Source organism: Primulina tabacum, chromosome 5 (genome assembly GCF_025594145.1).
Source record: "Primulina tabacum isolate GXHZ01 chromosome 5, ASM2559414v2, whole genome shotgun sequence".
NCBI lineage: Eukaryota > Viridiplantae > Streptophyta > Magnoliopsida > Lamiales > Gesneriaceae > Primulina > Primulina tabacum.
In genome coordinates this window covers 15,884,161-15,909,562 of record NC_134554.1, presented here as the reverse complement: position 1 = coordinate 15,909,562, position 25,402 = coordinate 15,884,161, and the positions used below count along the sequence as shown (strand labels likewise).

The 25,402-nt window shown below is 34.9% G+C and overlaps 3 protein-coding genes across 6 annotated transcripts; all 3 read left to right on the top strand.

The window, feature by feature from the left end:
- Positions 1-652: 652 nt before the first annotated feature.
- On the top strand, positions 653-15,324 carry LOC142547048 (kinesin-like protein KIN-12D). Of its 2 annotated transcripts, none has more exons than XM_075655109.1 (38): positions 653-952; positions 1,062-1,737; positions 1,855-2,010; positions 2,079-2,162; positions 2,645-2,764; positions 2,847-2,960; positions 3,047-3,139; positions 3,265-3,425; positions 3,516-3,590; positions 3,701-3,788; positions 3,878-3,936; positions 4,034-4,097; positions 4,182-4,247; positions 4,335-4,496; positions 4,947-5,051; positions 5,160-5,395; positions 5,486-5,555; positions 5,636-5,677; positions 5,758-5,802; positions 5,883-5,962; positions 6,066-6,147; positions 6,344-8,041; positions 8,137-8,553; positions 8,840-11,596; positions 11,686-11,793; positions 11,865-11,986; positions 12,079-12,166; positions 12,289-12,363; positions 12,464-12,706; positions 12,784-12,882; positions 13,097-13,171; positions 13,260-13,318; positions 13,392-13,503; positions 13,828-13,938; positions 14,087-14,257; positions 14,348-14,413; positions 14,566-14,682; positions 14,810-15,324. In XM_075655109.1, the coding sequence occupies exons 2-38, from the start codon at positions 1,063-1,065 to the stop codon at positions 14,945-14,947; spliced, it is 9,033 nt and encodes a 3,010-aa protein (XP_075511224.1). In that variant the 5' UTR covers positions 653-952; position 1,062; the 3' UTR covers positions 14,948-15,324. The 2 variants fall into 2 exon arrangements, with proteins under 2 accessions (XP_075511224.1, XP_075511225.1); XM_075655110.1 differs by having other exon boundaries at positions 1,059-1,737.
- Positions 15,325-18,430: 3,106 nt separating this feature from the next.
- Positions 18,431-20,199, top strand: LOC142544859 (uncharacterized). 3 transcript variants are annotated; one of them, XM_075651892.1, is made up of 3 exons: positions 18,431-18,729; positions 18,994-19,047; positions 19,351-20,199. In XM_075651892.1, exons 1-3 carry the CDS (start codon positions 18,432-18,434, stop codon positions 20,142-20,144), a joined length of 1,146 nt encoding a protein of 381 aa, XP_075508007.1. In that variant the 5' UTR covers position 18,431; the 3' UTR covers positions 20,145-20,199. The 3 variants fall into 3 exon arrangements, with proteins under 3 accessions (XP_075508007.1, XP_075508005.1, XP_075508006.1); XM_075651890.1 differs by having other exon boundaries at positions 18,994-20,199; XM_075651891.1 differs by having other exon boundaries at positions 18,431-19,047.
- A 780-nt stretch (positions 20,200-20,979) lies between these two features.
- On the top strand, positions 20,980-23,539 carry LOC142547047 (transcription factor HHO2-like). Its single transcript, XM_075655108.1, has 5 exons — positions 20,980-21,363; positions 21,514-21,740; positions 22,075-22,420; positions 22,858-22,934; positions 23,032-23,539. Exons 1-5 carry the CDS (start codon positions 21,150-21,152, stop codon positions 23,305-23,307), a joined length of 1,140 nt encoding a protein of 379 aa, XP_075511223.1. The 5' UTR covers positions 20,980-21,149; the 3' UTR covers positions 23,308-23,539.
- Positions 23,540-25,402: the final 1,863 nt, after the last annotated feature.

Sequence of the window (25,402 nt, the reverse complement as noted above, 5' to 3'; positions counted from 1 at the left end):
AGCATATGTTCATGTTTACTAACTATAATATTTACTCTTTTTTTAATTCATACAAAGAAAAGAAATAGATTTGAAATCAATATGTTGAATAATCTAATATTTGTCTAATTTAATGCTAGATGTTAACAAACAAAAAAAAAAATTGTTGACATCTTTTTTGCATAATATATTTAAAATGCACAAGGTTGGACTTTATATTTAAATTAATAAAATAATCAATTTTAATTAGTTATTTAATTCAATAAATTATTTTAATCAATTTCAACATACAACTAATTAATCATATAATTAAATTGATATTTTAATTAATATGTCAATTAGCATTTTGTGGAATAAATTAGTTGTTGCAGAGTTCAAAGTGAAATGAGTTTTGTATTTAATATAAAAATTACAGTATTTCGAAGTTAATATTGAACTAAAACTGGATATTACCTTAAGTCTTATATTTCCTCAATTTCTCGTTCTCTCATTTTTTTTTTCTACGATAATTTTTATCAGTCAATTACACAAAGAAAGTAGCTTAAACTCAATTTATCCTCCTCCACATTTAGTGGGCCCATGAGGCCCGCAGCCCAACGGGACTCAAATTATATAGCCGTTTAAAATTATTAATTTTTACAAATTTCAAATTAAAAGCTCTCTTTTGTATTTCCAAATTCAAATCCAGGCAGCGCGATCCATTCCTTCCTCGCCCCATTTGAAATTCCAGATCTCATCCCCGCCGTCCATTTTGCTGCCCACCTTTTTGGGACCTTTTAACACTCAATGCTGTTTCTTTGTGGCCCTTCAGTTCTAGTACCCATAATCCCCCAGGTGAAACAGTGATGACGAACTGTCGGAAGTTTTGATTTTGTGCAAGTCTTGTTCGATATTTTGGCTGTGGTTCTTCCAAAAACGAGAAAATTTCAAGTTTTGGAGGTGTTCGTGCTCTTTTCCTCACTTCGTCGGTCAGGTAAGTGTATAATAGGCTCAAAGCCCTCTTTTTTCCTTCATTGAATCAAGCCATGCTCGTTCTTTATAATTATTTGTTATAGTTTTCTTGTTCTCTATTGGTTTAGCAGAATGTTGAGGGAATTCAAATCCTTTCGCCGAAATTTGGTTAAGAACCTCGATGAGGAGGAAACTGAGAATGTGCCCATTAATCCTATGGATTCTTTGAATCCTCAGACTGCCGCAGACCCCTCAAGACCGCCGCTGAATTCGATTCAAGAACACTCTAAGTCTCAAGCTATAAAAGTTGATTCAGATCCGTATTTGAGTAATATTAAAGTCACTAAGTTTGACAGAACTCCTACTAAGCCAAAGCCCAATTCATTAATGAATTTTCGAACTCCTGAAAAACTAGGACAACAGTCAAAAATTAGGTTTGGTTGGGCACAGAAAAGTGAGTTTCATATGAGTTCCAGCGCTGTGGATTCAAAGGAAGAGGGAAGGGTAGTTTCGAATACGAATACACCGAGATCAACAAGGAAAGTAACAAAGCCTAACTTAAGTTATTCGGAGTGTAATTCAACATATAGCACTCCAACTAAGAGTGTGAGTAAGCCTCCAAATCCCGGCTTTTGTTTAGCCAGTACTTCTAGGCCTCAGCCATATGGAAGTGCTCGAGTTAACTTCGGTGCATTGTCGAAAGGGATGCCGAGTTCTTATAATTCATCAAGTGTTGTTAATACATTTGAGGTTCCTAATTTTGACTTGAAGGAAGAGCCATCATTCTGGATGGAGCATAATGTTCAGGTAAGCTGTATATTGAGAAATGCATTATAAATTTCTGGTTTAGTTGTTTTGGAAGTTACAGTAGAACCTCTAAATTTTGGATCATTCCTTTCCAATCTTTTAATTTCAATGATTTAGGTTTTGATACGAGTACGTCCTCTGAACAACATGGAGAAAAGTAGTGATGGTTTTGAGCGGTGCTTGAAGCAGGAGAGTGCACAATGCATAACTTGGGTTGGGCAACCAGAGACCCGATTCACGTTTGATCATGTGGCATGTGAAGCTGTAGACCAGGTCTGTGCAAATGCCCCATTCTCTAATGAAATTGATATAGAGGGTCATTAATGCCCTGGTTGTCTCAGGAAACACTTTTTCGGGTGGTTGGCTTGCCCATGGTGGAGAATTGCTTGTCTGGATACAATAGTTGTATGTTTGCATATGGTCAGGTAATGCGTAAATACATGTATATGATGCATACTACTCATGCGGTTCTCTGCAAAATAGTTACAAGTGGTGCAACTTCTGAATGAATGTTCGTAGCAATTATAATGCGTGTTTTTGCCATTTCGGCTTTTAAATTATGAATTGTTTGCCCTGGATTTTTATTTTTTAACTTTAGAACTGAGAGACAACTTATGTATTTGCCTTTGTTTGAATGATCAGTATGTATTCATTTAGTAAGTAAAAAAAAATTTACTATAAATTTTATGTGCTCTAAATGATAAAAAAAACAATATGTCCTCCTTCAATGAGTAAAATAATTTCTGACTTATAGCATGAGATAATTGATGTCCTTTATGCTTGTTTTACTGAAGTAAATTTGACTGTCACTGGTCATTTCTCTTGCAAGATATATATTTTTTTTACAAATATTAGTTTCTGGTTCTTAACTGCATCATGTCACATGTAATGTACTCTCATTATGTAGACCGGTAGTGGGAAGACTTACACAATGCTTGGGGATACAGAAGAACTGGAAGTCAAGCCTCGACCAAATCGGGGAATGACCCCTCGCGTGTTTGAATTTTTGTTTGCACGAATTAGAGCGGTATCATTGTCACTCTTTCTTCCATTCGTTAATTGCTTCTTATACTGTTGTTGTTGTGATGGCATGACATATTCTCTTTTAGGAGGAGGAAATTCGCAAAGATGAGAGACTAAAGTACAACTGCAAATGTTCTTTTCTAGAAATTTACAATGAACAGATTACAGATCTCCTGGATCCTTCGTCCTCAAATTTGATGGTACGTTTGCTTTGTAATTCTCTCTTTGTTATAATTTACAATGCATAGAAATTTCTTTTCACATATTTCTCATCTCTTTATATCAGTTACGAGAGGATATCAAAAAGGGCGTGTATGTTGAAAATCTATCAGAATTTGAGGTTAGGACAGTAGGTGACATTCTTCAGCTTTTGTGTCAGGTGATTGAATTTATGGTTTTTTTCTCCATATCCAACTTTACACATATTCTTCTCCAATAAATTTGTGCATTCATTCGAGCTTCTCATAGCATGTCACAATGCATTAACATTTGTAATCTTTTCAGGGCTCTTCAAATAGAAAAGTTGCTGCAACAAATATGAACAGAGAAAGCAGTCGTTCGCATAGTGTTTTTACATGTGTGATTGAGAGCAAGTGGGAAACGAATTCCACTACCAATTTTCGTTTTGCTCGGCTAAACCTCGTCGACCTTGCTGGTTCTGAAAGGTATCACATTTGTCATTGCTTGTCATAGTTCTACCATGAAAAGGGTTGTAATTTGCGAAATTACATTCACATTATTTTCGCATATAACAGGCAAAAATCTTCTGGTGCTGAGGGTAAACGCCTCAAAGAAGCGGCAAGTATCAACAAGTCACTGTCAACTCTAGGGTATATGACCTTCATTCATAGCTCCAAAGCTTTTATCAGTCAATTTGAACTTTGATTTCATTTTTTCCCGACCTTTTAACAACACAAGCAAAAATTGTATGCTTTTGCAGTCATGTAATTATGGTCTTGGTGGATGTAGCTCATGGAAGACCAAGGCATGTTCCTTACAGAGATTCAAGATTGACATTTCTCCTTCAGGTGCATTTTTTATTACTTGCTGTTATTTTGTATAACCATCCGAACAAAATATTCAGTTCTTGATGTTGAAAATGGTTAATGTAATATAGGACTCTCTAGGCGGAAACTCGAAAACGATGATAATAGCTAATGTCAGCCCTTCTATCTGGTACACAATATTTTATTCAATTGGTGAATTTATAAGGCTTTTAGATTTTAGTGTTGTATTAATTGGTAACCATAAATTATGAATCTCTCATCTACAGCTGTGCGGCTGAAACATTGAACACTTTAAAGTTTGCTCAGAGAGCAAAGCTTATCCAGAACAATGTAAGCATCTTTATATGCTATTCATTTTAATCGGAACATTCATGATATCCCTACATTTATTTGTATATTTTTTTCATAATCCAGGCGATTGTAAATGAAGATTCATCTGGAGATGTTAGTGCTCTGCAATATCAGATACTAATGTTGAAGGTCATAAATAGTTTTGATGATTTATGAAGCAACTATATTGTTCTCTATCTACTTTTAAACTGAACTTCTAATTTGTGGTTGTGACAGGATGAACTTGCTGCCCTTAAAAGAGAAAAGATAACTCGATCCTTGTCGTTTGGGCCCAATGCAGATAGAGATACTGTCAAAGAAGAGAATGACAACTATGACCAATGGACTCTTGAGCAAGGAAATGAATCTAGTGACAGTCTTAGAGTGTCAAACAAACAGGTGATGCGTGCTGCTGTAAATTCCTCTTTTTAGTTAAAATATTTGCTTTCAGAATGAAATTTTTTGAATTGATTAACAAATAGTCTTGAATCTGGAAATATCTTTACCAGCTGGTAATGCTGCTAACTTGTTTGCCATTAAACAATAACATTGTTAAGGGCTTAAGGCCGAGTACGAGCCGAGTCAAAGAATTGAACTTGCTAACTTATGCGAAAAATGTTCTCAATAGCTTTTCCATTCATCGTTAAGATTCACATCATGTGACTTGATCTATTGAGTGTTTCTGATATTTTTTGGTTGCTATTCAAGTTTTCCTTTTAATATTAAAACCGGTTCTCTTGCCTGTATTTGCCTTTCATGGAATGAGCATGCATTATTCTGTATTCTTCATCACAAATGTTTTTGACGATTCATTCTCTTCGTTATCTTCTCCTTGAATTTATGTCACAGTTAAAATCAATGGAATTCACATTGGCTGGAGCACTGAGGAGAGAACAGATGGCTGAAACTTCTATCAAACAACTTGAAGCTGAAATTGAGCAGTTGAATCGTCTGGTACCCTCTGTCTTCCTCTCTCTTGCCACTTTATGGTCCATATGCTTCGCTAGAAATGAATATAATGGTTACAATCTGTTAAGTTAGGTAGCCTGCATTGCTTCACAGGTCAGTCAAAGGGAGGAGGATACAATGTGCATAAAGATGATGTTGAAATTTAAAGAAGATAAAATTCAAAGAATGGAGTCCCTGAATGGTGGCTTAATGTCAGCGGATGCTTATTTGCTGATGGAGAATGCTGCTCTCTCTGAAGAAATTCAGCTTCTACGAGAAAGAATTGATAAAAATCCAGAAGTCACCCGCTTTGCTCATGAAAATATTAAGTTGATAGACCAAGTCCGACGGTATGCTTGTTGACGAGGTCCAACTGATTCATCTGCACTTTCTCTCAGTGCTTGATGTTAATACAAAATTTTCTTTTCTGGAAAATATAGGTTTCAAGACTTATATGAAGAAGGGGAGAGAGAAATGTTGATGGATGACATATCTAAACTGCGAAATCAGGTATCTAAAGACAATGGCATTGAATATTTCTTCTGATTTTCAAATCGTTCAAAACCTAGACAGTGAGATTTTTTTGGCAGATTTGTCTCTTCCTAGAAGAAAATGCAAATTTGGAACATAATGTAAGTTCTTAGAAAATTTATCTTACTGATTAACAAAAACCGCCGTGCAACATATAATACTTATTTCTATTTTGACGCAGGGTGCTGTTAACACTAGCGGTGAAAGAGATGCCCTTCATATGGAGGTTGGTTTGCCATATTCCTGAAATTAAGCTGAAGTTACAAACTTTTCCCCTGAACTGTAATACCAACTTCTGTTGTGTAGTTGGAGAGAACTCTTAGTGAGTTGGAGGAAAGCAAAAGAAAGTTAGATTGTTGTCTAGAAAATAACGCAAAGCTGAGAGGGTAATAATTGTGCAAATTTACACTTTTATCTGGCTTCTGTACTTCTTAATTTTTTCCACTCTCAAATCTTGGTGGTTGTTATTTGTCGTGTATACTCATGTAGAGAAATCAACAAGTTACATGCATCATTAAACACAGTCGGATCTGCTACTCGAGAGCAAGATTTCAGCACAGAAGTAATCAAGGTACAGTTACTAATACTCCCGTTAATTTCACCAAGGTTTGAAGAGATGAAAATGAAATATTGTTTAAGGTCCATTAGTCAATCATCCTCTGAAATCTGAATCATTGTTGAATTTTACATCCTAGACTACTTAGTCTTATTTAGCTTTTACAAAATTAATTCAAGTTGTTAAACTGATATAAAAGACTTTTATGTAGGAGTCCATAGTGGAAGTTACCTCTTTCAATAATCAGTCCATAAAGGCCCCTCGGAAAGATGTGGAAACAAAAATCACGAGTCTTATAAATCATGGGGAAGACATCATGGATTTACAACTGGAATTGGACGTTTTGAAAAGTATTCTACAAGAAGAGAGGGCATACCGAGGTGAAGCAGAGGAAATGGCAAAATCTTTGAGCACTGAACTTCTGTTATTTAAAGAAATGTTTGCATCTATAACCAAAGAATACAAAGATGCTCTGGAAGAGGTTGAGAAATCAAGGTTGGTTATTGAAGCTCTCGAGTCTCAGCAGATTTTATCAATAAATGAGTTAGAGGATCTCAGATTCTCTAATAACCGCTATGAACAACTTTTACATGAAAAGGAGCTTGAAATCTCTTCTTTAAAAGATCAGGTTCATGGTACACAGTCTGAAGCCTTCTCATCAGAAAGTGAACGCTCTCTTATAGAAGCAAAGTTAAAGAAGATGCATGATTCTCTTGAAAAGGCTAAGAGACTGAATCAATTGTATCAAAGTGATCTTCCCTTTCAATCAACTAGTGATGAAGAAATGGAAGAAGCCCGAAAGCAGGTTGAGGCAGAGACTGCTGAGGTGATTGTTTGTTTGCAGGATGAACTTTCTCTACTTCAGCAAGAAGTCCAAGTTAGTAACATGAAAGAAATGGAGACGAGAGACAGGTTGATGCTGTTGCAAACTGAAATGAAAATTTTGGAGGACAATTTAAATGTGAAGGCCAAAGATAACAAAAATTTAACAGAAATGCTAGAAGATAGAGAAAATCGGTTAAGAAAATTAACAAAAGAATGGGAGCAGGTAACCTGTGAAATTGAATGTATTCTTTCCGGTGGGCAAGATTCTCTCAAGGATGCATCTGACCAAATTGATCATATATCTGGTTCATTCCCCACACAAGGAAGTTGGATTTATGAGCAATTCGGGAAGATAAAAAAATTTATTATTGAAAAAGAATTAGCAATCAATGAAATAAAGCAATGCTTGAAGGATGCAACGGATAGGAGAAATGATTTGGAGTGCATGTTAAGGTCTTTGCGAGGGGCAGCTGTGCTTATGAGTGAGACGCACCAACAAGAATGTAGTGAAAAGGACAAAGAGATCCTACTATTAGCATCCGAATTAAATGCTAAGGCATCCAGAATTTCAGAGTTGGAGAACTTAATCAGACATGGTAAAGATCAACTTAGAACATCATCAGTTTGTGCAACAGCAGCGCTTGTTATTGTTAACAGACTGACAGAACTGAATTCCAACTATCAGGATTCTTTTTGTTACAACGAAGTGCGTCTCAGGGAGACTCAAGAAATTATTTATCAAAACTATGCCATTATCAACAATCAGGCCTCAGTAACTAATGAGGTACAGAAGCAGAATGAGCATCTGCAAAGCGAACTAGATGCATCAGAGGAAAATTTAATTAAATTAAAACTGCAGCTTTCCGAGCAGGAGAAACTTTTGAAAGAACTTCAGGTTAAACTTGAAGAAACTGAAGAGAGCAAAATCTTAGAAACCTGCGTAAAACTCGAGGAGCTGAATTCTGGAGTCTCGACATTGAAGTTTTGCATGGACGAGTATGTGAAGCAGATGGGAGATCCTCAAAAAGATAATTCCCCAGAAAAGTCAATTGGTTTTTCGTCCTTGGATAAGTGTCAATCTCGGGTATGTCATAATTTCTTTCTCAGTCCTGGACTCTTAAGCGTGCTTTTATATTTTGGGTATATGGTTCACCGTTCACTTGATTAATTTTGTTGCAGACAGGTACCGCAACTGGACCAAACATCAATGACATTGACTCATGTAACACAAAAGCTGTAAGAACTGAGGCTTCAACATATTCTATGAATGCTTCCATCGTCGAGGAACATTTGACATCTAAAAGTACTTCCAGGAGTGTAATCCTTAAGAATGAGATAGAATCTGCCCTCAAAAGCTTACAAGAAGTAAAGACTGAGATGGTTAAGTTGCATCATGAGAAAGAGGAGATTTCATTGTCTGAGAAAAGTAGACAGAAAAGCTTGGTCTCGTTGATGAATCGGGCATCTTTGCTTCAAAATGCTATGGATAAGTTTGAAGGTGAATTTGAACTCAACATTACTTCTTTGAACAATAAGCTATTGAGCATGGAAGCGATCTTACAAGACTCTTGCACTTCCTGGTTCAAACAAAGAGAGGTTGGTATTTGTTTTTGAAAAGAAAGAAAATCTGTTCACTCTTTCATAGATCAAACTGCTTGAAAAAGTTTCCATGTCTTCAGCACTTAGACATTGACCTTCTTCCAATGGTTAATTAACGGTTTTTAATCACTTAAAACTGTCAACTGAATCATGACTCTATACATTAGGGGAAGGTGAAAAATCAACACTCCATAGAAGAGAAACGTGTAAATGATCATTTGGAATTTAAAATTACTATTATTGACTCGCTCTCTTTTGATCTGTTGGTTCTTATCTTTTGCAGTTGCTTGAGAATGAACTTGATGATGCTAAGTTAGTTGCTGCCCAGAAAACTATTGAAGCTTCATGCGTTCTTGAGAAATTTGAGGAGGTTCAAGATACCATGAAGGAAGCAGACATAATGATAAATGAGTTGATGATAGCAAATGAAGCATTGAAACTTAATGCTCAGGAATTGAAAGCTAAGGAAAATTGCACAGCAAATGAGAGAGATCTACTCATTAATGAAATTCAAAGTTTGAAGGCGTCCAGGAATCAGAAAGATCAGCATCATGAGAAGTTGGAGAAAATGTATGAGACAGATATCATCTTCATGAAAGGAATGTTGTCAGAGTTAGAGGATATGATTCTACAAGTTCAGACCAATTCAATGGAAGAACGGATGCCTGTAGCATTTGATTTTATCACTGTTAAGTCCCAGGTTTTTGAATCAACAAAACTGATTAAGTCATTGCTTGAGGAAGTCTTGTCAGATATTTTTGTTAAGGATTGTGCTGTGTCTGTATTGCATCTGTGTCACATGGGAATTCTCTTAGAAACGGTTAATGGACTGAATGTTGAAAATGGTCTTCTTCACCATGGATTAAGTGAGTCAAACTCCATTGTATCTGCACTAAGGGAGCAAAATTCAAGGTCCAGAAAAGAGCTAGAAATGTGCAGAATACTCAAAGGGAAGTTGTTGGCAGATGTTAAGAAAGGCTTTGATCGCATTTCAAGCAAAGTTGAAGAATCCGGGGACCTTAACCAGAAGCTTGCCTCTTTTGAGAAGAAAATACATGATCTACTGTTTCAGGAGGAGTTGATGCTGAAAAGGTCAAATGATATGGGGTCTGAGCTTGCAATTTTGACGAGGGAGCTGGATCTCAGTAACAGACAAACGTTTTTGTCTATTTTCGATCAAGAAAAATTATTGAAGCATAAAGATGAACTTTTGGAATGCCAAGAAGAAAATTTCATGTTGGAATTGTGTGCAAAAGAGTTCGAGTCGTTAATTTCATTTTCCGAGTTAAAGCAGATGACAGTTCTAAAGCTTGATAAGGAGAACACAAATAGGAGCATTCTTGAAATCCTTGAGAACTTAAAAAAGAATGTAATTTTCTGTAGCATGGATGCTGCATTTGGTGAGTTGCTATTGCTCGGAGTTGAAACTGAGCATGCTCTTCTGCAAACTGAAGTTGCAGAAGCAACCATGAAGCAGAATGCATTGTTGCTGGCTCTTGACGAGAAAATTTCAACAATTGCACAGATGGAGGCTTTAAATACAGTTCTTCATCAAGATGTACAGTCATTAAAGGAGGTTACTCGTTCCAGTGAAGACTTGATATCCTCACATGATGAGGCGATTGAATCTAATAGAATTCTATCTTGCAAAGTTCATAAGCTTGAATCTGAAATTGAAAATTTACTAGATAACATTAAGATGAAGGAAGCAGCCCTCGAAACATCTTCTATTCACACCTCAGAATTATATCGAGAAAACCAGAAGTTGAAGAGTGACACCTGTCTTCTGGAAACAGAATCAAACAGACTCCAACTTGAGCTGGAAACAAAAGATGAAAAACTTAGTAAACTAAGCTTCCTTGAGAATGAGAATGCAACACTGCAGAGTGTGTTAAAAGAGCAGGAAGCAAACTATTGTGTGCTTCTGCAGGCTTTGGAGGATAAAAAGGCTGAGTTTGAATCATCAGTCAAAGGCAGCAATGACCTTGATATTGAAAATTGCAGACTAAGGGATAGCAGTTCGCTGTTGAAGAGTTGCATAGCCAAGTTGAAGGAAGATTTGCTTCTTGCAAGCGAGGAAACCAATCACCATCTGATTTCTCATTATGTCATCAAAGATTATTTATGCTCGACTATCCATGATTTGAAGATGAAACTGGATGACATCGATGTTGTAAAAGAAGAAAACATTTTATTAAGAAATGAACTCAGAGTTCATGAGACTAACGAGAAGGTATTCCTCAACGCGTTGAACACTAAAAGTCTACAACTTGATGATTTGAAAAAATATGAAGATGAAATTATCTGCAAAATACTCAACATGATTACCCGAAAATATGTGGAGGTAGATTATATGTTTAGAAATATTGTCATGGAGGTGGAAAAGGCAACATTTATGGAGCAATTTGAATTGCTGAAGAATCTCACGACACAGTTAGATTCTGAATTTTGCTCCGCTCAAATGGAGATTTCGAGGAAGGATGATATTCTCAAGGGGTTATTATTTGACTTGAGCCTGCTGCAGGAGTCTGCATCCAGCAGTAAGGATCATAGAAGTGAAAATGAAGAACTGACGGCTTCTCTATGTGCACTGGGAAAAGATTTTGAATTAAAATCACTTGAACTGGAGGAAGCTGTCGTTGAAGGTCAAACACTTAAAGTAAGACTACAAGAAATGACAGATACAATATCTGCTCTCAAACAGGATTCTGCAAAAGAACACGAGATTGTAATTTCACTATCTCGCCAAAATGATGAGCTTTTAGCTGGCATCCGAGATGCTTTGGAAGCAAATGACTTGTTGGAGAAAGAATTAATAGAAACAAGGATTAAAAGTGAGTTTTTAGAAGCAGAAATTTCTGAAATAGAAATTGCTCTTGCCCAAATGAGTAAAGCAACTGAGTTGTTAAAGAGAAATTTGGATTCATCCACCAGTCAGAGGGATGACCTGGATAGAAAGGTTTTTACTTTGACCAAAGAGCTTGAGAGAGAAAGAGCTCTTGCTGAAGAAAGTAGAGTAATTGCTAGTGAAGCTCAAGAGGTAATATTGAATAGGCAAGAAAATGTTTTTGATGATGGTCTCATATTATTTACTTATTCCTTTGATATCTTTGTTTTGGTTGATGCCAGATTGCTGAAACTCGAAATTTTTTGGCTGAGGAAAAGGAAGAGGAAGTAAAACTATTAGAACGCTCTATTGAAGAGTTAGAATCTACCATAAACGTTCTTGAACGAAAGGTATCTCTAGTAAGATTCATTATGAACTTCTATTTTTCTTTCATACATTGACAGGTATATTTCTTCATAAGGTTGACCTAGTCAAAGGAGAATCTGAGAGGCAACTACTCCAGAGAGAGGAACTTGAACTGGAGCTTTATGCTGTCAAAGAACAAATGCAAACTGTTAAAGCCAATGATTCTGACATAAAAAGGTTTAATAGCATTTATCCTCTTTGTGCCTCAGATTTAGATGACAGCTATACACCATAAACATCTCTAAATACTAAAAGTTATCTTGATTCAGATGTCTAGATGAAAAGGAGCAGAATCTTCAAGAAGCCCTTCAACGCATACAAATTCTTGAAAGAGAAATAGCAGAGAAAGACAAGAAGGTGAAATTTTTTTACACTGGATACTCCTCTTTTTTATTTTCTTTTGTGATAATTATTTTGGTTACTTGTACAGTTTGCTTAGCAAGCTCAAAATGTTTATTTTGTCTAATAATTTTGGACAGATCTCTCATTGTAAAGCTCATATTTCTGAGCTAAACTTGCATGCAGAAGCACAGGCTTGCGAATACAAGCAAAAGGTCGAGCTCGAGCCAATTCTTATTTATTGTGTATTGAATTTATAGAATTTAAAATTTCTTAACTTCCACTAACAAGACTTTGACTCTGAATCCTCAACAGTTCAAGGCATTGGAAGCTATGGTAGGGGAAGTCAAAATCGAGGTCCCTTCCACTCATGGTGCAAATTCATCATCAACCAAACTGGAAAAAAATACTTCCAAGTCTCGAGGTTCAGGATCTCCTTTCAAATGCATAGGACTGGGCTTAGTTCAACAGATTAAGTCTGAGAGGGATGAGGAGCTTTGTGCTGGAAGACAACGAATCGAAGAGCTTGAGGCTCTGGCCTCAAGCAGACAAAAAGAGGTAGCTTTGTTTGATTAATACTAGAACCCCTGAATGGAATGTCCTCATTCCAAATACCTCTCCATGTTCTCTTGCAGATATTCCTGCTTAAGGCAAGATTGGCTTCTACTGAAAGCATGACTCATGATGTGATTCGGGATTTATTGGGTGTGAAATTGAATATGAATAATTATGCCGTAAGTTCCCTGACTCACCACATTGTTTGAACTTTTTTCAAGCCAAAGGTATTACAAATTACTATATAAAAGCAAAGAACAATTGAGAACATTTAGTTTTTGGACGACTGCTGATGGATTCATGTGCTTGGATCTGCATTGGGCATGAATGAGCCTTTGTGCATCTTAGAGGAAAAAATACTGTTTTAACTCTCAATTTACTTGTCACTGCTAGAATTTAATGGACAATCAACAACTTCACTCGTTAGTGAATGACACTCAAAACCATAATGCTGAAGCTCAAGCTGAGGTACCCTTTCTGTCCATAATCGGCTTCATTTATTGTTATGCTACATGGGGGATACTAACTATCTGACCTCTCGGATGCTGCCTTGTAGGAACAAAAAATAGTTGACCTGAAATGTCAGATTAATGAGTTCATCAAAGAGAGGAACGGGTAATGAACACTGTTATAAAATTGATGATTGTTTCCTCCTAAGTTGCTTATCTTGTGTAGAATTATATTTCAGGTGGCTGGACAAGATTGAGAGAAAACAGGCTGAATTGGTTGCTGCACATGTTGGTTTGGAAAAACTGCAACAACGTGATCAATTGCTGACGACTGAAAATGAGATGTTAAAGGTAGAATCGTGAAAATCATGTTTTTGCTTGACTTCACCTTCAAAACTCTGTTTGTATGCAAGGATTTGAAAGTAGGGATTTCAAATAATTACTGGAAATCCACTCAAATTGTTTTGATCTTTTTGAAATCTATAAATTTGAAGTTCATCTTCATTTTTAGTTGTTTGTATTTATAATAATGGATTTCAAATCCTTATTTGATTGAGTAGTTTGAAATTCACTAGTTAAATACCTTGCCCAAACCAAATCATTCAATTTAAGGGAAACCTAAACGAATTTCGTATTTATATTATCATTTTGATTCATAATTAAAATTTCTCTCAGGTGGACATTTCCAATCACAAGAAGCTGGTGATGGAACTTGAAGGAGAACTCAAGAAGTTGTCTGGTCAACAGAATATCCAACAACGCATCCATCATCACGCTAAAATTAAGGCAAGAGATTTGTAAAGTTTTATAAATTATTGGCAACATTATCCTCCTAATGGTCATATTGGATATATAAGTAGGTGTTCATTGGCATCTTTTAAGTTTCATTTACAAATTTGTAAATGATTGCTGAAGAAAACTTTGATAACGTCAGGAAGAGAACAATTTACTGAAGACTCAAAATGAAGACCTTAGCGTGAAGCTGCAGAGAACAGAGGCTATTTTTTCCCGTGTCAAGGAAGAGCTAGCTCAATTCCGTGCAGCAAATGGGAAAAAGCCCTACATTAATTTTGATGAGGAGCAATTGTTGGACAAGAAGTTGAAGGTCAGTGCCTGGTGCATTGCTTATTATATTCACACTGAGCAAGTCCAAGAGAGAATTCTTGATTCTAATGGCAATGTTTGCTTGTAACAGGAAACGGAAGAGGAGAGATTGCATTTAGCTCAGAAGTTACTTGGCTTTTGTACTACTGTATTAAAGGTCAGATATTGTTATTTTTTGTAGAGTGTTGCCATATTGTATCAAATTGAACCCAACAACTTTTGATCATACTGCTGCACAAAATTGATCCATTGAGGATACAGCAGATGTTTTTAACTTTTTCTCCTATATCTATTAAACAAATACTACAGGCTGCTGGAATAACAGCAACAAGTGAGGTAAATCTCCAAGTGGCTGAAGAAGCACTTGAGCAGCTAAAAAATCGGGTAATTTATCTTGAAATGGAACTTGAGGATGTGAAAGTCAAGGTAATAGACTAACTCAGAAAAAATGGGCTACAGTACCTTTTGATCATTAACTGAGCAACCTTCTGCATCAATACCTTGTGTTCTTTAGAGGGCATAGACTTACATTGCTTATCTTTTGACTTTGTAGAATCGAATAGTGGATGAAAGAATGAGATTGTCCGAGCTCAGGACACAGGCCTCACCTGTGAATTTGAGGACCGGAGATAATTCTCTCGCCCGGAATCGTGTTTCTCAAACTCCATTTCTTTCAGCTTTTGAAAGATGAAGCGTGCAGCATTATCAGAGTTAGCTTTTTGGTAGCACTTAATACAATAGCAAGAATGTCAAAATAGAAATGCAGATCAATAGTTGTAAATTAAGTACAAGATGTTAATTCCCACTTTTTGTGTATTCATTTGAATCACTAGGAAGCAATCGATATGTAAATGAATATGGAAACATAGAAAGTTTAGTCCTGTGAATCAAATTGAAGATTACACCCATATGAATTATGAATTCCTTCTTGAAAGTGTACCAAACGATTGAAACCTACTTAAAGTTTTCCATTTGAAAATCAAAGGCAACTTTCCTGTAAAGCATCAATAGTCAACAATTGGGCCGTCTATGTTTGGTTAATTTTTCACTTTGTTATCTTGAAACTATGTGATTGATTTCTTTTTATAATTGATATATATATTTCCTTGAATCTAAACATTCTTCCTTCACCACATCCCATATCCCAGCATCCACAACTTTATACAAGATATCGATTTCAAGAAATTCAATACGCTCGATCACGCTTCTTATCTTCCTTATTGTCTTGAAATAAAAGACAAAGCCAGCCAAGCAAAAGAGAGTCGAGACAAGATATATACTTGAAATCCAGATGGAGAAATCTCTTTTAAAAATGCCAAGATATTGTTTCTCCTCAAATTCGCCTGTCCTTGATCAAATCTTATGCACCATTTTCTACCCCGCCTCTTAGCATATATTCTCTTACCTCGTCTTCAATTAATTATGAATATTAATTAAATATTTAATTAATTTTTTTTTTTTTTATCAATTGAATACATGACAACCACCTAAAATTGCAAGTTTAGAACGAGATCTTGGGTCGATCCAATAGTAACTAACTCTTTTCCAATACATGGACAAGAAAAGGGGGAGTGGGAAAACAGGTCTTCGTCTGGAAAATCATATTGCATGCGGTGATTTTTGGTGGCAAACAGCGCATTGAAGGGAACAAGAAATACATGAAATGATGATGGGCGTGATCCATGGAGACTTGTAAAATTATCCATGTGTGAGTCAAATGTTAGACCGAAAAATCTATTCTAAATTTTTATTTTTATATAAGATCAAATGCCGATATCTCACTTTAAAACAAAATATGAGATTCATCAATATTTTTTTTTTATTTTACAAGACTGATCATTTTATACAAAAATACCGGGAGTTAGCATAGACTTACCTATTATCCACATATTTACATATGATATCTACATAGTATGTATAATAATTATTTACTCCTATATTATATCTTAATTAAATTTTTTAAATTATTATTGTATTTTTCTTACCCAACGTAATAACAAAGAAAATAAGTAGATGAAAATAAGAATTGATTTAAAAAATTTAATTAAATTCAATTCTAAAAAGAGTGGTGGAGGTTCGCAGCATGTGAAAGGCAGAAAGAGCAGAAGAGTGGAGAGAATATTTGGGCGTCACCGTATGCGGCGAATCGATTTCCACTTATGATTGTAATAATTATATATTTAAACCCATTTTTTTCTTTTATTATTACTTGAAATATTTATGCAATTTTCACCTCATTATAAGGTGTTGGAACATTCTTAATTTTATTTTATTTTTAATTTTAAACAATATTAAATAGAATATTATATACTAATTTTTTTTTAAAAGTCTAAAAAATTCGATTTTTTTTTGTATACATGTGTGTGCAAACGGTGCTTGCATCTCGTAGTGTGAAATTTTTCGCAAATTTGGGTTTATATTCCAAAATTTCAAGCTTCCAAACATACCAAAATTGAATCTCATATCGATTTCTCTTGTAAAATTTCCAAGGAAATTTCATGAATATTTTTAAAATCGAAAAAATATCCTAAATTTTTATATATATATTTTGTAGTTGATGCTGACCTTAATACTCCGTGCACGCTACGTTGATGGCTCCGGAGGACATTCTTCATCATAGAGACTTCCATATCCAAATATGCTTAAGTTGAAACATACACATTGATTGAACGCAATGTATTAAAATGAACATGAACAAGAAGAAAAAGAAGACGACGACTACCAATTTAACAACATCGAGCTGTTTCTAAATTATAAAATTCTAATAATATGTATTTAGATTGAGTCATTTTAGTAACAAGTTCATCTATTTACAATCTAGTAGCGATTAATTTTATATGACGTTAACAAATATTTATCTTTATCTAAAAAACAAGGTTCTTATACATAAATTTAGCTCTTTCGATTCAAAAAATTAAATCACAAGTTATTAATTAAAAGATATTGTCCAATTTTAAGAGTATGTCTCTTGTGAGACGATCTCACAAATCTTTATCTGTAAGACGGGTCAACCCTAACGATATTCACAATAAAAAATAATAATTTTAGCATAAAAAGTAGTATTATTTCATGGATGACCCAAATAAGAGATCTGTCTCACAAAATACGATCCGTGAGATCGCCTCACACACATTTTTATCCAATTTTAATTTTTGTCCAAAAGACAATCTGTTCTCAATCCAAAACCATGGAATTATGAGTGTGTCACTTTCTTGATTTGACCAAAAGGAATCCTTTTATGCCCCAAATTTCCATGCACTGAGATAGTTGATTTTTTGGACTGGAAGGAATCTCGCCAACTTTTGGCTTTGCAAGAAAGAAAAGAAAAAACAAAGACTTTAGCATTACCCTACACACATACTTTTATTTATTTATTTATTTATTATTTATTCACTTTTATAATTATTAAATTTATTGTTTTTTTATTAAAATATATTCCACAATTTTATAGTATGACGGCCAGAATAAGATTTAACCCAAGCCAATCGAGTTTAACACGACACAATTTGCTTAAATCAATGCCATTCTATTTTTTTCCGGTTCGTTCGATCTTGGGTGTGGGGGCAGTGTCCACACCTCATATGAATGGTTGGGATTCCAATTCATGGGAAAAAAAAATAAAAAAAAAATTTGGGCCAGAAAAAATTCCGACCCTTGGATATACCCCTGCAAGCAGGTAGAATGGAATAATCCTTTTTTTCCCCACCCAATGAGTCGTTACGTATTATATTTCACAATTTATCACAAAAAATTAATTTCAAATTATATATTATCACCATTAATATTCTCGTACTAGGGAAAGTAAAAAAGAAACAACATTTTCTAAATCAAACATTTTCAGTTTATGGATTGAGTAGGTCTCGTGTGAGACGGTCTCACGAATCTTTATCTGTGAGATGAGTCAAACTTACCGATATTCATAATAAAAAGTAATACTCTTAGCATAAAAAGTAATATTTTTTCATGGATGACTCAAATAAGAAATTCGTCTCACAAAATACAATCCGTGAGACCGTCTCACATAAGTTTTTGCTTTATGGATTCGTATATCATAAAGCAATAATTTACAAAAATCAATCGCAACACTTTCCATTTTCATATTTTATAAATCAAACATTTTCAGAAAATCAATCAAAAACCATATCGAAGTTGAACAGAATAAATCGAATCGACCCATGAACACATTCACTTGTTGCATTCAAAGATCTATTGTCGACAATATTCATTTAGCACAAGAACTTTTGAGGAAATACGCTCGTAAACGAGTTTCAAAAAGATGCATCCTCAAAGTCGACGTTCAAAAAGCGTATGATACGGTGGACTGGGCATTTCTGGAAGAGGTTTTAATTGGTTTCAACTTTCCAAGTTTGTTTGTCAAATGGATCATGGAATGTGTTTCGACCACTTCTTACTCGATTGCACTCAACGGAACTTACCATGGCCACTTCAAAGGAGAGAGAGAATTGAGACAAGGTGATCCTTTATCTCCTTTCTTATTCAATATTTGTATTGAAGTTCTTTCTCGATCTATAAAACAGATGTCTAGATCTCCGACATATGGGTTTCACCCAAAGTGCCGTGATCTACGTATCACTCATTTGGCATATGCCGACGATTTGTTGCTGCTATCCCGTGGTGATATTGGTAGTATTGAGATGGTGATGAATTGCTTGAACAAATTTGGGGACATGGCTGGGTTGCGAGTAAACTTGTTAAAGTCGAACATTTACATGGCAGGGATGGATGATCGAACCAGACACGAAATTTTGAGGATGACAGGCTTTACTCCAGGTATGCTACCTTTTCGATATCTTGGTATCCCTCTAGCTGCAAAACGATTGAGATCGTCAGACTATTGCATGCTGGTAAATGCTATTGCTGCTAAAATTAACTCGTGGCCAAGACATTCACTTTCTTATGCTGGGAAACTTGAGTTAATAAGATCAGTCATTCAAGGCATTGAATGCTTTTGGTTATCTGTTCTACCTGTTCCTAATTGTGTCATTGATTCGATTCACTCTTTGTGCCGAAAATTTGTTTGGCCTACTAAACGCCCTCTGATTGCTTGGAATACTCTTTGTAAACCGTTGGCAGATGGTGGGTTGGGGCTGAAAAACTTAAGAGCTTGGAACTTGGCTTTAATTGCAAAAACATTGTGGAAGATACACTTGAAGAAAGACAACCTTTGGATCAAATGGATCAATCATATTTACAGTAATTTCGGTGATGTATGGAACTGGAAATGGCACAAAGATGAATCACCGTTGATCAAGCACATTATTTCGATTAGAGACACACTACTGCAGAGACTGGGTTCGGCCACTAATGCTTCTGCCACCTTACACTGTTGGTTTGCCGAAGATAAGGGGATGTCTCGAGCTTATGACTGGTTCGCAAACTCAAAGGGGAATTGGCCATGGAAACCACTACTTACTCGGTCATTCATTCTTCCGAAGCACAGAATTATTCTTTGGCTTGTGGCTCATGCAAAACTACTTACTAGAGATCGATTACCTTTTGTCGATGATAAACCGCGTGTCTTGTGCAATACTGTGAATGAATCTACCCAACACCTATTCTTCTCTTGTCATTACTCGGCAAGTGTTTGGAACGAGGTTCGCGATTGGTTGGGAATGTGGAAAATGATGGGATCACCATCAGCTGTTCTGAAGGCATTCCAGAATTGCTACAGAGGGAACTCGACACTTTCTAGGATGAGGATTACAGCTCTTGCCTCAACGGTCTACTTCTTATGGAACGCTAGAAACAAGACGATGTTCGAAGATGACAAACCACGAGTTGAAGATATTGTTCGCAGGATTAAGATAAATGTTTTCCGATGTATTCCTTGCTCTATTGATGTATGTCAACTTGTTGTGTATTCATAGTTAGATTTTGTTTCTTGGGGTCCTCTTTGGATGTCCATCTGATTCTGTACTTGTATTTTTTACCCTTTTAATGAAATATTTCATTAAAAAAAAAACTACCGCAATAAATATTCTACTATATTTAATTTTATATTATTTATTAAATATATATCTATATATTTAATTAATTTATTTATAAAATTGTGATAATTATCTGATTAATCTAATAGATATTTCTAATAATTGTTACACGTCATCATAAATATTTTATATCTATCCCTTATTTATATCTTTTTTTATTTATTGTTCTATGAATAATCATTTCTTCTTTTCATTTTATGTTTAAAAATCAAATATTCCATTTAAATTATAATTTTGTCATTATTTTATATATTTAATGAGAATGAACCAATAATACTATTAATTTAACTATATTATTAAGTTCGAAACCCTTGATTAATTATCTTAAAAGATATTAAAATATTTAATTACATAATTATACTTTTTACCTTACTAAAAACATCCTCAAGTCAACCCATATTTTATACTAAAAAAAATATAAACAAAACTTCTATTTTAAATCGAACAACTTCTACTAAATTGAAATAATTTCGTGTCGTGCTAATTGTTTAGTATTATGTTATGAAATTAAAAATAGTAATAACATATGCTAAATGTGTGTATCTTTTACTAGTTTATATAAAGTGGACTGACGTGTTAAAAGGACCGGAACATGAGAATGTATTACTTGGCGGACTAAAATAAAATTATCTTATAGTTGAGGGTGGAAACTAGATTTATTTCTAATATTATCAAGACATACACGGAAACTCACACCCTTATCGCCTCATCTATGTCAAGACTCGAAGTTGTTTGACAGAATCTTCCGTTTCCCATTCCTTCCCTTTTTCTCTCTTTACACTTCCATTTAAATTCACGTGATTATCCTCGTATCTCGTGGTTCGGGTCGTCGCTTAATTTCTTGGCAATCACGGAAATTAATAAGGTGATTAAAATAAAGATATAATGGGAGCGTTGGGTATGAGTTTGGATTTCAAGTTTCTATTGGCAGAGATGAGTTCGTCGATAGGTGGGTTGATTTCGGAGTTTTTGAGAAATCATAGCCCATCTGAAAAGATTGTGCAACTTGCTGAATATATTGATGAGCTCGAAGCTGAGAAGAAAAAGATCGAACCTTTCAAAAGTGAGCTTCCTCTTTGCGTGCTCCTCCTGGAAATCAGTAAGCATTTTTGTTTTCGTTGTTGGGTTCTAACTGTTATTGTTTAGTTGGGTTTTAATTTGATTTTTGGTTTCAGAAAATGAAAAAATAAAATAAAAATCTGTACATGAACGTTGATTTCTTATGTTGGGTTTTGGATTGTATTTGCAGCGATTGTGGCAGTGAAAGAGGTGCAGCGTGAGAAATCAAACGCAGTTCCGTTGGAAGAATTCATGCCATCGAAGAAAATCGCTGATGAAAAACGTGAGAAAATTGAAAACAGTGAAGATGACGTGAAAAGTAAAGATAAAATGAATTGGATGAGTTCTGTGCAGTTGTGGAACTCTGATAATCAGCATCTTAACGATGAACAAACATTAAAACCGGACAATATAAAGGTACAAATGAGATGGAAACATTTGTAATTTACCGGGATTGTTTCTGACAAGGTTTTTTGGTCTTGTATATTTGGATTTTTGAGACGATTTCCTGATAATAAAATGGAGAAGTTGGAATTTTTCGAGGACATGTCATCTAAATATGTTTCTTGGCTGGATGTATATCTTTTTGTGCTATCTTCTTGATTAATAGATTGCAGAACTTGGTATTTTACCAAGACATGTTTCATGACAAGGTTTCTTGGCTGTGTATTTATGGCTTTGTGTGGTATTCCTTGATGTATATGAAGTGGAAGTGAAATTTAATCAATCCGGGATGAATGATCTGTTTCAGAGTTGTAAAAACAGGATAGCAGGAACGACACTCTGGCCATTTAAGAGGTGTACTAATTTCCCAGTGCTGCCAGTGGTGGAGAAAAATGGGGATGAATCAACTCTGGTTCCCAGGCTTTCTCTTGGTACACCTGAGGCCAATAATCGCCCGGAAGAGATGAATTCGAGTGCTTTTAGCTCAAAATCCACTTGTGGCAGATCAGGTTCAACTGTCTACACTGACAATCATTCAAGGTTAAGCAGTGGACAGCAGTCGCAGCAAATGACTAGGAAGCAAAGGAGATGCTGGTCACCTGAGTTGCATCGACGTTTTGTCGATGCCCTGCAGAAGCTTGGAGGTGCTCAAGGTCGAAAGTCAATGACTAGTCATTTCTATTCTATTAACGAATTTATGCTCTCTATATGTTTCTAGTTTTATCGCTCATTCAGCTCTTGGATTTGACATTCATGAAAATTTGGGTGGGTCTTAGTATTTGCGTTCCTCATATTCATATCTGAGATTAATTATTCTGCTCCTATTCCGTCGTAGTAATACGAAAAGCACTGTTTCTCTCTGATGTGGGACTTTTGTTTAGTTTGTGTTTTATATCTCTGCTTTTAGAGTTATTCTTGCATCTCTAGATTGATGAGTGATTGGAGGCTGGAGCTGTGTGCCAACTCCAAAACTGTGTCTTTTACGTTTCTTCACAGGGAAAAAACTATTTGGATTTCTGGACCCGATCATACTTCATTAAATAGTAATTCTTGCATTGTGTCTCATTTAATTTTGTTCAACGCGTTGCAGCTGCAACTCCTAAACAAATCAGAGAACTTATGCGAGTCGACGGTCTCTCCAATGATGAAGTTAAGAGTCATCTGCAGGTAGGTTTCACCCTGCGTATTCTTCTTTTAAATTCCTCCTATCTTCACAATAAGAAAAACCCATATGTTTCTTGATTTGATCTTGATCTTGTCTTAGAAATATCGCATCCACGCTTGTAGAGTTGGCGCTTCAACAAGCGCTAATCATCCTATTGTTCTTGGAGCTTCTTGGATGTTGTCTCGAGAACGATGCTCTGAGTTTTCCAAACAAAGAAAATCTCGGTCCGGATCGCCTCAGCGCCACACACACTTGGCGGGATTTTCTAGAGCAACTTCTTTGACGGGAGGGGAGAGCATGGAAGAGGAAGATGATGAAATTCAATTATCTTTAGGAGACAATGATGACGTGAAAATGGGAAGACTTTGGCTCTGAATTTTGATAAACCTGACTCTTAATACAAAACATACAGAGGAGAATCTTGAGGCCGAGTTGCTTGAAATTTTTGCAGGATTAGGCTTGTTTTTCGGCCTCTGTATCGAATTCGAATACATGCGAATCATTACCTTGACCCATTTTTCCCATGAAATTTCTTGGTAATTTGTCAGTTGAAACAACGTTGTACCTAATCAATGTGAATTCCTGGACCGATGATGTCTTGCTTTAAGTGTTGCTTTTGCTTGTGAATATACTAGTTCCCATTCTGTCTGTCTACATACTCCACACCTTTATTAACTAAGTTTGAAAAATATACAAATAAATTAAGCAAGGATAAAATATAACTCTGTTTCAATGATATTTTTAATATGTGTAAAAAATAAATAAACTGGTATATTAATTCATATAAGAAAGATGAAGTACAATACATAATCTTTTCTCTGGAAATTCAGATATACCCCGAAGTTTATGTTCCGAGAAATTTATGGTGTATTTGGATCGAGGTATATGAAATTATGGATTTCAAATCCCTTCATTCAATTTGAATTAATCCAGTCAAACACAACTTTACAATATATATTTGAATTAATTTGCGAAAGTCTGTCAGTTTTCAGCAAATAAATGTTGATATTGTTGCAGTTTTCAACAAACCCTCACATTGGCTATGGTTGTGTTCTTGATAACTCTCGGTACTGTCCTAAAAGAGCTCCATTTTCGAATATTATTATCGTACAAGACTTTAAAAACATGGCGGCGTTAGATTTACGGTCATGTTCTTTTGTTTTTGTTCATCGATCAGCGAATCAAACCACTCACGTTTTGGCATAAACAATTGGTTTGATGACTGGTCTTGAAGGCTGAGTCTTCCCCTCGCCTTCTTCTGTTTATGATGAAATTCTCTTTGCCTTTTTTTAATAAAAAAACTATATTATATCATAATTTAATAAATTATAGTTTTCCATTTCAATTCACTATAAAATATTTTATTATTATATGATACTCCAATTTAATGAACTTTATTTTCAAATTCAAGAACACAACACAACAATTAATTAGACCTAATATTGGTGTAGGCTAAATTTTGTAAAGAATCCCATTCTATATTCTTAACTTTCCTTTTGAACTTATTCTTGTGATGATGCTAATTCTTATGCAGTTATGTGTATCCTTTGGATCGAAGGATTTTGATATGAGATAAAGGAATTGAAGGACAAGTTATAAAGATATTTTCTCATTTTGTTTAATTTACTCCATGAAAATGAACTATTTACTCTCAGGTTGTTAAAACTTTAATGATTCATTCTTCATTGAATGGAAAATCATTATTTAACCTTGATTTCAGCCAACGGTGTTCAAACTTCGAATAAAATAGAAAAAACCAAACATTGAATTTAACCGAAAAGCCGAATTTTGTAATTCAAATATAAATAGTAAAATTGAATTTCATTTGGTTCGGTTTCAGATTAAATATGTCAAAATCGAACTGACCGAACAAATCGAAATTTAAATCAATTTTCTATTTATATTATATTTTTGGAGATGATATTTAGTGAATTAAGAAATATTTTGAATAATTTTAGTTAATTGTTGTTCATTTAATTAATTTAGAATTTATATTTAAATAATTATATTAAAACCGAAATAACCGAATCGTTTTGGTATAAAACCAAACCGAACCGAAAGAAAATGGTTTGTATATTAGATTATATATTCCTAAAACCAAAAAAAGCGAAATAAAAAATCAAAAACTGAATCGAATCGAACCGAACCGACCCGATCGATAAAGAGTTCAACTAATTGATTATAAGCATTAATATTGTGTGGAACAAGAGTACAAGACAAGATTTGTTATACCCTCTCTAAAAGCTGGTTTATTTCATCCTACTCATGTGGACATTGACCCCATGATAGGATGGATGGCCAAGATTTGCCCATACATATATAGGACTAACTTTTTTTTTTTGGAAATTGTATGTGTGGCAAGATCTTATCCGTTGAAATGAAGTGAGAGTAGTGCTCACATAGATAGGATCTCGTTAACTGTGAATAACCTCTTCATTAAACTAATCAATGAGTGAGAATGGTTTTGACA